Source organism: Notolepis coatsorum (assembly GCF_963971535.1).
Source record: "Notolepis coatsorum genome assembly, chromosome: 3".
Classification (NCBI taxonomy): Eukaryota; Metazoa; Chordata; class Actinopteri; order Aulopiformes; family Paralepididae; genus Notolepis; species Notolepis coatsorum.
The window spans coordinates 139,805,625-139,819,498 of record NC_140167.1 but is presented as its reverse complement, the minus strand read 5'-3'; the positions used below and the strand labels follow the sequence as shown (position 1 = coordinate 139,819,498).

Below are 13,874 nucleotides of genomic sequence, written 5' to 3'. Positions count from 1 at the left end.
AGCGGCTGGTAGATTTTTAAAAGTACCAGCCGGGCAGATTTTTTACTAGCCAAAAATTATAAATAGCTTTTTAGTATATCGCCATGTGTTATTATTACATATAATACTCTCATATGCTATTTTCAATTAATATCATAAACAACATAAGGAATATTAGCATAATTTTGAGTGGAAGGAATGAGTCAGCGTTAATAGTTTTAAATGCAAATAATTTATTGAAACATAGAAGTGGGGTCGGGACACACACACACTGTGTTTCAACTCACCACCCCCGCATCATATTGTAGTCTGTCTTCAAACTTCCACTCCTCTCGAAACTTTTTTATATTTGAATATCAACATTATCTGTCCATCCTCAGTAATCCTCAGTTTACTATAATAAACTCCTGTCCTGAGTCCTGACTAGTGACTCCGTCGTCTTTCCAAACGCACGCACACACACACAGGGAAGGGGAGAGTGCCCCCCCCCCCCCATTTCCCTTTCCTCAGTGCTGTTCACTGTGGCTCTGCCTCGTCTGATCATCAGGATTAGCTTGTTAGCTTACGTTAACGTTGTAGTGATTGGTACATAAACGTTCATTTCGGGCGATGTGGGCATAAAGGAATGGCGACGGTGCAAAGCATGTAGCTGCATTTGACTCGTTGTGAGAAGAAAAAAAACATCACAGACTTATTTCGCGTCTGTAGGCGCACTGCTGTGTTAACGCTGCTGTGTTGACGCTGCTGCTCTGTTTTCAAGAAAGTGAAACACGGAGTGGGCGGATATCATATGACTCGCGGAGTTGCTAGAGGGTTTTTCAAAATAAGAGTATCATATGAACCTGAACGTTGCTAGTTGCCGGAGCCCAGATATTATGACTGGAGCTGCGCTTGGGGCGGCAATGAGACCCGCACAGGATTTTCAAAATAAGAGTATCGATATGAACTACACGCCAGCTGGCGGGCAGACTATTATTTTTAGCCGCCAGACGGTAAATCTACACGCATTTGGCGAATGGCGTGCAGTTATTTTGTTCCCTGTGTGTGTGTGTGTGTGTGTGTGTGTGTGTGTGTGTGTGTGTGTGTGTGTGTGTGTGTGTGTGTGTGTGTGTGTGTGTGTGTGTGTGTGTGTGTGTGTGTGTGTGTGTGTGAAATCCGCTCTTTGCTCTTTAAAGCTTGGTCCGCTCCGCTAATCGCTCATGTTGACCCCGCCCCCAAGTCGCTCTCCGCTCGCTCACCGCTCACCTTGAATCGAGCGCTCCCCGCTCGGCAGATTTTTTTTTGAGCATGGTGTAAATGAGCTCAAACTACAACAGTCTACACCCCCTGGGCCCCTTAACAATTGTTTGTATTGAGCCGCATTGTAATTGTACCCATTCTGCAATGTTAAATAACGTTGTTTATCCATTAGCTAGCTCTATTAAGCGATGATAGCTAGCCTAGCCACAATGCTATGGTCGCTGCCATTAACGTTAGCATGTAAGCTAACGACAACAACAATGGCGTCAAAACTTTTTCTAACAGGATGTGAGTGACAAAGCCTGAACAGGATATCACAGGTTCACCCTTCTCATTGGTTGAAAATGGCCTTCATGTTTGTGCATCGCCATCTGTTGCTTTGGCATTGTACTACATGTATATTACATCAGTGTTAAACCACTGTGAGCGGCCTGGAGTGGATTGGAGCGGAGGAGAACTCTCGCTCCGGACGTCGCGCCGACCCATTTTAAAACCCACTCCTCGCTCACTTCAAAACCGCCCGCGCGCGGCGCTCACGTGCACTGGTGTGTGCACGCCTGCACGTGGCGGGGGGGGGGGGGGGGGGGGTGTAAGGGAGTATGGGCAAACATTTTGGAGTGTGATACATATATTTTTGAATGCTGTGTGTGTGAATGTATGTGTATGTAGTAGTAACTATACTGTATGTGTATGTAGTAACATATACTGTATGTTTGTAGTAGCCTATACTGTATGTGTATATGGACGTTCTTCACTGTTCTAAACTCCACAACCTAATGTATACCTCAGCAAACCAGTAGAAAGTACACAACATGCTATACACAAATACAAAAAAAGTAGATTATTTTCTACCATGCCAGTGTTCTTCAGGTGGCGCTGATTAGTGCAGTTGGCTTGGGAAAGTGCAAGGCAGGCTTCTGGGATTGAATCTTTTTTCCACAGCGCATACCACAGTCCAGGCTCATTTCCTGAGCCTGGTAGAATAGGCAGAAGTGAGCCACCGCTGGCTTTAACTGCAGCTGTTTTGGCATTGCCTGCACACCAAGGAATTACAATCTCCTCCGAAACCTCTTTCTGTCTCTCTGCCAGTCGCCCATTCTCCCTCTCCAAACCCTGGTAGATTTAGTCAGTTATAAGCTAGAGATTCTATGCTGCAAATTTCTCAAACATTTAGGTTGTTGGAAATTAAGTATGACCATGGGGTGTGATTGATTGATTGATTGATTGATTGATTGATTGATTGATTGATTGATTGATTGATTGAAAACTTTATTAACAGATTGCAGAATGGGTACAATACAGTACGGCTCAATACAAACAACTGCTACGAGGATGCAGACCAGAAAAATACTTTTGTCTTGTTTACATCAGGGTCCTCCATTTTCAATTCATCAGGAAATGTAGTGGTAGTGTTCAGTGTCCTAAATCTAACCCTCTGTCCTTGTGTTCTCTCTTTTAGAGGTCATCCATACCCAAGGCCCTCTAGACGGCAGCCTCTACGCCAAAGTCCGCAAAAAGGAGTCTGTTGAGGGGGCGGTCACAGCCAACGGCCTCCCATCCACCACCGCCGAGCACGCCCTGCCTGCAGTCGACCACGCCCTTTCAGTCAGCAGCGACTCTGGCAACTCCACCGCTTCCATCAAGACCGACCGGACTGATGAAGCGATAGCAGCCTCTCAGGTAGCCCCAGTGAGCCAGCCTCACGCTCCTGCGGGCGAGGAGCCACCTCCGGCCCAAGACCCGGGCCCGGTCGCTCCACAGCCCCTCAGTCCCCAAGAGAAGCAGGAGCTGGAGCAGCTGCTCAGTGGCCTGGAGGGGCCCATGCACCGACAGGGCTACCTGTCCCCTCCTACCTCCACTGTGGGAGGGATGCTGCACCTGGTGCCCGCCCAGGTCCATGTAAACGGACACAACAGCATCGACCGAGAGACAGATATTTTAGATGATGAGCTGCCCACCAGTCAGGAGGGGAACAGCGTAGACAGTCTGGGCACCTTCTCCTCCACAGAGGGCAGGGCCACGCCAGCTGATCTCTACGACCAGCCTGAGACTGCCATCAATGGACAGGACCATGTGCCCTATCTGGAGCGCAGCGTCCCAGAGAAGGCCCTGGAAAATGCTGTCACGGTCGTCCAGTCACAAGGTGGGATACCCGACATGCCTGCCACTTTCACGCAAAGTGAGTCAGCCCCATCGGGCGGTTTCCTAATCAGCCAGAATGGCAACTTGTACCGCTCACAGTCCTTCGGTGAGGATTCCACGTCTATGCCACGAGCCCCCGCCCGCACGACCAGTAGCCGGGATGCAGTTCAGCGTGGTCTCAACGTCTGGCAGCAGTTTGGTGTACCTGAGGAACCAGTGACCGAAGGGGTCCTGTTTAGTCCACCGCCGGCAATGCAGAGCCACCACAGCCTGCCACAGTTTCCCCAATGCCACAGTGCCTCCCAACGGGAGATCGAGCAGTCTATCGAGACGCTCAACCTCCTCATGCTGGACCTGGAGCCTGGCCGTCCGCTGGTGCCCAAGTCCCAAAGCGCTCCTCCTGGGGAGAACGCCATCGTGGTCACAACCCAACCGTCCTTCTCCCAAAGCCAGTCCAGGCCTTCCTACAAGGCCAACTCTGCCATCCGCTCCACCAGCCCTACATCCGGCCTAGTACCCTGCCGCTCCTCACCTGTTCAGACGTCCGTATCACCTGGGAAGCCGGGCACGCCAGAACCTGCTCCCACCCAGGGACCCTTGGATTACGTCCCTGAACCGGCTGTCACCAGTTCTGCTCCACAAGCTTCCACCACTCTAGTAGGTCAGCTCCAGCTGAAGCCCATCAACACCTACCCGCCCAGTACCGTATCCCCGTCCGCAGAGCATCCAGAGCCCCAGAGAAGCCCCAGCGCTACCTCTGCCTCCCCCCAGCCACCCAATACCGTGTCCCCGTCCGCAGAGCCTCCAGAACCCCAGAGAAGCCCCAGCGCCACCTCTGCCTCCCCCAAGCCACCCAGTACCGTGTCCCCGTCCGCAGAGCCTCCAGAGCCCCAGAGAAGCCCCAGCGCCGCCTCTGCCTCTCCCCCTCCCAAGCCCAGGGCCAGCGAGCCAGATGAAGTGTTCAATGTGGAAGGCCTGGTTGCCCAGCGTGTGGCTGGTAAGCTCTGCCTTTATCCTACTGGGTTCACATTTCCCCCTCTATTTTTAAATATTTTTTACAGCAGACGAAAAACCACAGAAATGCCATGGTTTAAATTGTATGATGATAAAATGCGCAATATATCACTGTTCTAAAATGGTTTCTAAAATATAATTTGTCATCACAGATGAATGAAGGCTAAATCACATTAAAGTACACACACTCGTCCATGTGCACATATGCGTGCATGCCAGTGCTCACCAACATGCACTCACACACACACACACACACACACACACACACACACACACACACACACACACACACACACACACACACACACACACATACGCACATGCGCACATGCACACACACATCAGAACTCAACATAAATCCAGTATCCAAAAAGTCTCTTTTGGAACAACCGTTTCTGGGGCCAGCTTGACTTTCCTGGCTCAAAGTGTTGCCCTTTAAGAATGATGCATTGGCGGGCGTCAATATGAGCCTAGTGAGGTCACAATCCTGCCATTGTCCACAGAGATGGGCCTCCCAATTTCCCCCTAGAAGGCCTTGCACCGGACTGGATCTGGGCTTTTGGCCTCCACAGTTCCACCACAGTCCTTCCCAAGAAGCATAGAGCCACTGGTACATCTGGTTCAGTAGTTACAAAACAGAGCCTTCATCCAGCAGTTCCGATAGTAACATTGTGCTATTTATAAGAACCTTAAAATGGCTTCAGAATGGGCTGCAGATGGCTGATTGTTGCGTTGATTAAAGTAGAAATGTTTCAAATGACCTGCAGAAAGGACGCTTCATACAACATTTCTGCAGAGCTGCAGAAAGGAAGCTTCATACAAAATGAGACTATTATGACTTGATTTTGCTGTAGAATATGAAGAAAACCCTTTAACAAATGAAAGGATTTGTTTGGTTAAGACCCACGGCTTAGTGTTCAAAAGCAAGTCTGTATTTTCACAAAGCAAACAGTACAGTTGAAAGCTGCTGTCCATCAGTACAGATAGCAGCCTCATCATTGTACAATGTTCCCTCAGAAAACACCAGCTTTGTCTAAAAACCTGTAATACATACTACCCGCCTACATGAATAGCATAGCAATCAACACATCAATCTCAATACATATTGCAACATCAGCGCCTGGAGTCAGGTGAGGCATGTTCCACCATGGCCTGTTTTAAGGTTAATAAACTTGGACGTGTTCTAAAGCTACTATAGACTGTTTCAGTGGAATTGCGTTGCTAGGGAACAGCTTCGACTGCAGTTGATTTCTTCTGACAGGAAGTCAAATAGTTGTCAAGTTATTTTCTGGAAATGCCTGCAAACTATAAAGCAATATGTGCTTTTAGTGATTCTGTTCTTATCTTCTCTGTTGACAGTCAACTCGTCAGCCCTCATCACAGAGGCTCAAACAGGAAGCATTTCTTTCCAGCCCAGGAAGCTAGCTGTCCCTAAAATAAACACTTCTGGGTTTCCCGCAGAACCGCGAGGAACAGAATTTGGTCGTCAACGCAGAGCAGTGAGATGGAAAGTCATTGTTAAGCTATGGAGAAACGCTGCTGTGATAATAACACGCCACAGGAAGAGCGACTTAGAATCAACAGGACTCTGCACTCTGGAGAAAGTGACATTCGTTACACCAAGTTAAATGCCACCCTTACGAATAAAGTAGCATGGTATTTCCAATAAAGTAGCATGGTATTTCCAATAAAGTAGCATGGTATCTCCAACAAAGTAGCATGGTATTTCCAAAAAAGTAGCTTGGTACCTCCAAAGAAGTTGCATGGTATTTCCAAAAAAAGAGTATTGTATTTCCAATAAAATAGTATGGTATTTCCAATAAAGTAGCATGGTATTTCCATGATGGTAGTGGCCAACATATTATGAAAATACCAAGATATTACCATTGGTATCATGGTTTAAATTGGTATTATTTAAGTTAAGACATTTGTACCATGGTGATACATGACTTGTACCATGGCAGTACCATGGTAAAACAAAAAATTAAAGAAAGTATGATACTTTTCACAGGGAAATGAGACACTATTAAGCGTTTTGAAAGAAAGCACGAAACCCATTGTTAGCTGCTGACTGTCATACAAACACTCCTTTTCCACAACTAGCTTGAAAGTGTCAAAAAGGGATTGAAGTCCACCCAGCATGTTCCCAAAGCACTCATCAAATGTATTATACGTTTTACAGATTATATTCCAATCATATTCATTATAAGTTGGACATGTATCTATCCCCATTGTGACTGTGTTTAAAATTATTTCATATTTCCCTTCTTTTTCCTGTTGTATGTGGAACCTGGTGCTCTGTTAATTTGTTTTCTCTTGACCTTCATTATCCTTCATCGCCGCTCTTCCCCCGTCTCCCATCCTGCACCTGTTCTACCCAGAATACTCTGCTCGTGTAAGAGGTATCATCCCCCGTATGATTCCTCCTCAGTCCGTGCGTCATCGCACTTTCTCCCTCTCTGGTTGGTTATCACCTTATACCTGTCTCGCCCCCTTTTTTTGGGCATTCCTTTAATCCAAAGTTTTGTCTGAGTGCAGTGCTTGCACGGAGTGGTTTTCCTCGTATTCTTCTTCATTGCCATTCTGTTCTTTGCCTGCCCCTCTCTCTTTCTCCCAACTTTCTATTTTTAGATGTGAAGCACCTCTTTGATTGGAAATCTCAGTCACACAGTCACTCAGTCAGCCAGTCACTCACTCACTCACTCACTCACTCACTCACTCACTCACTCACTCACTCACTCACTCACTCACTCACTCACTCACTCACTCACTCACTCACTCACTCACTCACTACTTTGCCCTTAATTTCTTTGTGCATCAAGGGACGGTTTTGATACAGTGTATGTGTTTTTTTTACCCCTCAAGGTTAGGGTATGAACCCAGGCACAGCCATGGACCAGTAGGGGAAGAAAGCAATTGGATAATGTTAAAGTTTCACAGGAATGAGACAAGGGGAAGCACAAAGACATCTCTGTCCAAGAGCAGGGAGAGTGCATGTCACAAGATCCGCTTTGCCAAAGTTGGGGAACAATACCAAGGCCAGGAGACACTGGCCTCTTTCAAGGCTGCTCATTTTCAGCCTCTCTGTTTAGAGCATATGGAGAGAGGCAGACAAAAGGACACTGAATCCAGGAGAGAGACCACAGCCCTATTTTTGAAACACCGCTAGGGCCTTATCTGTCCACGGGGAGACATCGACTTGGATGCAGACCGGATTGTTCTTTTTTAGGGCCGCTGGGTGTCAGGGGCCAGTCTGGGCTATGAGCTGGCAGACGGTAATGTCCCTCCTAGGGACAGAGTGCTACGCCTACGTTACGCAGAGTCCTTGGACCGTAAGGCTAGAATGACTTGACCGATGGGTTTGGTTTCCAATTAGACCGGAACTGTTACCATAACACTAACAGGTCTTTTGTTTATGTTTTTTTTTGTCATGAACATAATTCAAGCTAATGGTATTAACATTATAATTAGAATATAATTGACGTTCACCATTCTACTAGAAACTACTAGTTTCTCACTAATGGAATATCCTCACTTTCACCTTAGGTAACCTTCTCTCCTCATCTAGTCCAGTTGGAGATGTGCACATATGGAGGAGAGTGTGGTAGAGAGAGAGAGAAGCACCCCTGCTACGAAATGGGATCAGCGATCACGTTTATTTACACCATTCCATACAATATCCGCATTTGAAATGATCAAGAAACGAGTGAGAGGAAAAACAAAAGGATCCGAAAATACGTCAGTCCTGGGAATCTCTGCTTTACAGCTGGAAAGCATTAGCTATCGCCAGGGCAACAGCCCAGTGTTTGACAGTGCTCCGCTGTAGAGCAATGCATCGTCGGTACATCTGGTTTTCATGGCCGGTGCGAGTAGGTGGGGTGGGGTTGGGGGGGGGGTTACATGCTATTCAGTCTCCGCCAGCTCCAAGATTTCCCAACCAACGCCCCTCCAACGCAAATGAAAATCGGGGCCCCGTACATGTGACATGTCGGACACTGAGCCACCGGGAGGCTGATCAAGAATGTTAATAGATGACATGTGAGTGGCACGTGTGGAGCTTCCTGTTATGCCACTGCCGTATTGAGGTGCAAGCATTTATCCATTTGTAAACAGAATTATAAAACACACGCACATATACGCACAAATGTTTTGCATGTATACTGTAAATGTATACTGATTTAGAGGTAGAATAATTTTGCGAAACAGTTTGAACCCCCCTCCCATTCATACTCTTCAATGATGCAAAATATGCACACCACCAACACTCTTTGAAGTACATGACACACAGGTAACCGTCGTCATTCTTAACTGTTCGCTGTGACCGTTGTCAAATCCTCACAGCTGCAGTGCTACGGCTACCATTCCCCTTGCGGACATCTGGCCAGGATTTCTCTTCTTTAGGCCAAAAAAAGAGGTTGAGTGAAAGGCAGTAAATATTTTATACAGTTTCCATAACAGTCCGCCTCTAGCAATTGGGTGTGTCTGCATGTTTTTCCCATCTTTGTGAGGGTCTGCCAGCACCAGACTGACACAAGCTCATCAATCAGACCGCTGAGGGGTCAGTATTATTAGTCTGTGTTTGTTTATTGTACTTAGCAAGGGGAAGATTCACTTTTCTAAAAGGCTTTCTCGTTTCAAGCAGGAGGGAAGCTATTCATTTATAGCAGAGCAGGGGGAATTGGGCATTTTGGGAGAGAGAGAGAGAGAGAGAGAGAGAGAGAGAGAGAGAGAGAGAGAGAGAGAGAGAGAGAGAGAGAGAGAGAGAGAGAGAGAGAGAGAGAGAGAAGGGGCTAGAGACAGATCATGAATCATATTTCAACCCACAACGTCGCAAGTTCATTGCATGTACTTTAGCCTGCTGAGCCAAAAAGACACCCAAGAATGTTCCACTTGTCTCAAAGGACTTCAATTATTTTGCTCATTTTAGCCTGGAGGGACAGGATATGGTTGTATGTTATTGGAAACTGCAGAAATCACAATATAGAAGGGTGGATACAGGATTCCCTTGGTGGTCACTTGAAGGATATCAGCCAAATTATGCCAACAATCATGGCAGAGAAAATTATGGAAATACTGTGATATTACGTACAATATTAAGTACACAGTTGGTACTGTTGTGAAGGGCCAGATTAAACCGAATATATATATTTATTTATATATATATATTTAATTGTATTTGTATATTCTCTAATATTCCCTGATATCCCTTGTATATTCCTTGTACAATATGCATTGAATATCCATTCTAGCCTACTGAACATCCCATAATAGTCTCCATTCTACTATTGGTCGAGACCTTGGTGCCAGGCTGCCATACCCCTCAGACCCAGTTCAAACGTACCGCTCCACATGTACGAACAAGTCCTAGTTCCGCGTAGGAATCTGACTACCGCACCACTAATGGGACTATTTGTTCATAGTGCGTATATATACTGCGCTACTAAAGTAGGACTTTCTTTTCAGTCCAGTTTCTTACCCTCCAATAGAGTCACAGACGTAAAGCCTCCCCGCGACGCCACGTGTGGGAGTAAGGCCAAGTTCGCCTACCATCGGTATTGAGACATCGTGTATATTAATATTTGAATAGTCATATTTGGCACTATATCGTCGAGTTGGACGTAGTCTATTAAGCTAATAATAGTCTGTTAATATATAGTGCTTTGTGCGGTGAGAATACTACCGTAGTCAGTACCCCATCGTTTCGGGCAGAGAACTGGCTGCTGGTTGACCCCACGTGAAGCTGCACCCGAGGAGCCCCAGAGCCGACGAGCGAGTGGACCTGTATACCGGATTATTCTACCGACGACAGCCCGCCTTCCCAGGCACGGATTATGCTTTGTACACATTGATTATTCCATGGATAAAGACCCCCGACACTGCCGTGTGTTGGAACCCCCCCCCCTGGAGAGGACGCAAGGTGAGGAGACGCTCTGCAAGACGAGGTCGCTTCACGTCTCTCCTCCGTGGACCGGATGACGCCGGCCCACAAAGAGTCCACCTGCTTTCATCTGTGGTCCAAGGATCGCCGGCGCATTGAACGGCACTACAGTGGGTTCACCTGGGATACCCTTGGCCGGATGAGGCAGTCGGATTCTACCCCCCCCCCCCCTTCCTACTCCTGTCGGCTTACAAGCGACCGGATTAACCCCCTCTAGTGTATCAAGTATATAATCATTAAAGTATCATTGCTGTTATTCCTTAAACTATTCCAGGTCGTATATGTACCACCTGCGCCTTCAGAGATTGGACATTCTCTATTGATATACCGACGAATACTCTTGCCATAAAAGTGCATACTAATTCCATTCATAAATGTGATTGATTTGATTAAGTGCTTGTTCTACACACCATCGCTGTGTAGAAATAAAGACCTATTTCTAATTCGTACATTTGTGTTGGATCCGTTTCATCTACGTGACAGTGTTCATCATAATATATTTATGCCGTGTACTGGGTGGCCGAATATTAAGTACAAAGGTAGTGGTAGTAAGTATCATATCTAGTAATACAGTCAGGGAATTGTACCCCTCAGTTACAATTGGTCCTTCGAGCCGGATGGTAATCAGTGTAATATTAATATAGTGTTATTAATATTGAAATGGCCTATGATGAACACTCCACGAAACGATCCTCCTAACCAACGCCCGCAGCGCGAACGACGGCTCCCTCAGTACTTAGAGGCTTACGCTGTCAGTCAACAACCTAGTCTTCTACTAACAGTAAACGCGGTAAAACTAGAAAGTAAAAGTATGTCTAACCCCAACGCCCAGACTACCCCGACCATAGAGGCCCCTACGGGCTCTAATGTAACTGACCAAGTTCACGGTGGGGACCAGTGGGAACCAGACATGACTTCACACCCCGCCAGTACTGAAGAAGTAGTCCCCGATGAGTCCCGGGAGGAATACAACGCTACCGAGAGAGAACTTGGCACGGAAGAAGACGGGGAGAGCACCGTGGAGATAGAGCTCCAAGGCTCCGCAAGGAGTACCCCGAGGGAAGGCTCCCCTATACAACCGCCTTCTCCCAGCGAGGCAGAGAGGACCCTACAGCAGGCCTTCCTCATCAGCCTGAACGCCGCTGCTGAACGCGACCGACTGCAGATCCAGCAGCGAAGCGAACACGAGCAGATATGTCTAGAAATAAGACGCATTCAGATGGAAGAGAATGTGGCCCGAGAACGAGCCGGTGCTCAACGGGACGCAGCGCGCGACAGACAGCAGTCGCAACTAATAGAACAGCTGATCAGACGGACAACACCCTCTCCCTCCGCCAGAGGCTCCAGGAACTCGTCTAGACACACCTCCAGGGCGGCATCCCCTAGCCGAGTAAACAACCCTGAACTTGACCAACAGACGAGGTCTATACCCCCCACAGACCACCTCCCCCCACCGGTCCAAGCGAGACCTAGCAACCGGGAAGGAGCAGCATATCCTGTGGAGAGGCTAAACCAGAGACTACAAGCACTGGATGACCTAACTGAAGACGAAGAGGAAGAGGAGGAGAACCACGCCCGAAGACAGCACAGTACTCTACCGGACCAGGAGGTCCGGTACAGCCCAGGCTATACTCCCGCGGAGCTGCGCTACAGACCCCCGACTCTATACACGGGTGAGCACGACGCACGACCCGCACCGAGGAACAGCACCTGGACAAGCGGGCCATGGTACACTGCCGGTACCAGCCCATACCAAGGAGCGGGAGGAGACTCGCCTAGGAGGCCTCTCCCCCAACGCTCGCCGATGTATCCACAGTCAGCGTCATACATTGGCACGCCTATGGTACCCGACTTCACCCAAGAGAACCGGGCCCAGTATACAGAACTCTGCATGTGTCTGGAGACCATGTTGGTGGATGTATTGGATGAACGCCACAAATACGCCATCCTACTGAAGCACTTAAAGGTGCCCCGCGCACATAATATAGCGCTCGCCTACGCGACTTCCACCACCCCATACACAGCAGCGCTGGTAGCATTGGACCAGAGGTATGGGCGCATATGGGATTACGTGATCCAGGAGATCCGACACATTGACCGCTTACCCCCAGCAATAGACAATCGAGCACTGGACGACCTGTCCATCAGAGTGCAGTCCCTGGTAGGGATGTTGGGAGCGCAAAGAGAGAAGGGGAGGCATGAACTTTACGCCAACTCAAATGTGGAAAGGATTCTGGAGAAGCTGCCGCCCGCTCGTCAGGAGCGCTTTAGGCGGCAGAGGGACCACAGAGACCCGAATGGCCCCGAACCGAACCTCCTCGATCTAGCAGACTTCCTGGCGAGAGAAGTCAGCAGCCTACGGCTAGATACATTCGGACGGAGCACCCCTGGCTCCAGAGAAGGAACCAGACGACTAAATGATGGAAGAAGATCGGTGACTGTGATGCACCAATCGGAGTCAGTACCGAGCAGCAGGAGCCACAGTACCCCCTCCAGAACGGAGAAGTGGAAGATAGTGTGCCCCTACTGTGAGAAAGAACACTGGCTAGCGCAATGTGACTCCTTCCCCAAGCTGAACGCGGAGGAAGCAAGTCAATGGATAAAGTCCAACAAGCGCTGTTTTCGCTGTGCGCGCTCACACATGGCAGCCGAATGCCGCTTAAAGAAAAGGTGCACCAAGTGCGATGGAGCCCATCTGGACATACTTCACGACAGTAACAGACGGCGCCCTTCACCCGCACCATCCAGCCGCAAAGCGAGCGTCATGTACATCGATCCCGCCAGCAGCAGTGGAGCCCGAGTACTCCTAAAAGTAGTGCGTGTGACACTAAGCTACCAGAATAAAGTCCTGGACACTTATGCCGTCCTCGATGACGGGTCAGAGAAGACCCTGCTGCTCGCCTCCGCTGCGGCCCAGCTAGGGCTGCGGGGAAGCGAAACCCAAATGACAATTCGGACAATAAGACGAGATTTGAAGACGATAAAGGGCGAGAATGTCTCATTCTCTATCGCAGCAAGCGGCCAGCCTGAGCGACGGTACCAGATTACAGACGCTTTCACCAGCCAAGAAATAGGACTGTCGCGGTACACATACCCCGTCGCCAAGCTGATGGAGAAATATGTACATCTGCGCAAGTTACCGATCCCGCTCATAGACAATGCTATGCCGACCCTGTTGATAGGCTCCGACCATGCAGACCTCATTGTCCCGATAGACCGGGTTCATACCGGACCCCGAGGCTGTCCTGCAGCAGTCGAGACCCGTTTGGGATGGACTCTCCAAGGCCCGCTCGCCAAATCTCTCAACCGAAGTACAGCCACTAGATGTCTCCACTCCCGAGTCACAAAGGGAGAAACCGCACTCCTGCAACACGTAGAGCGGTTATGGACCTTGGAACAAATGCCCTTTAAGAACGGAAAGAAAGACATTCGCTCTAAAGATGACATTTACGCCATTCACCTCCTCGAGACAGGGACCAAGAGAGTCCCGGTCAACGGCGTGTTGAGATACGCCACGCCACTCCTGCGGCGAGAAGGAATGCCTACTTTCCACGCCAAGACA

The 13,874-nt window shown here is 48.6% G+C and overlaps 1 protein-coding gene across 1 annotated transcript in view; it reads left to right on the top strand.

The window, feature by feature from the left end:
* Positions 1 to 13,874, top strand: part of tns1b (tensin 1b) — a gene marked incomplete at its 5' end in the record, with an annotated part of 180,343 nt that overhangs the window by 114,904 nt on the left and 51,565 nt on the right. Inside the window, one exon of the mRNA XM_084311394.1 lies at positions 2,678 to 4,357. Within this exon, the coding sequence (XP_084167520.1) occupies positions 2,678 to 4,357 (1,680 nt within the window). The remainder of the gene's footprint in view (positions 1 to 2,677; positions 4,358 to 13,874) is intronic.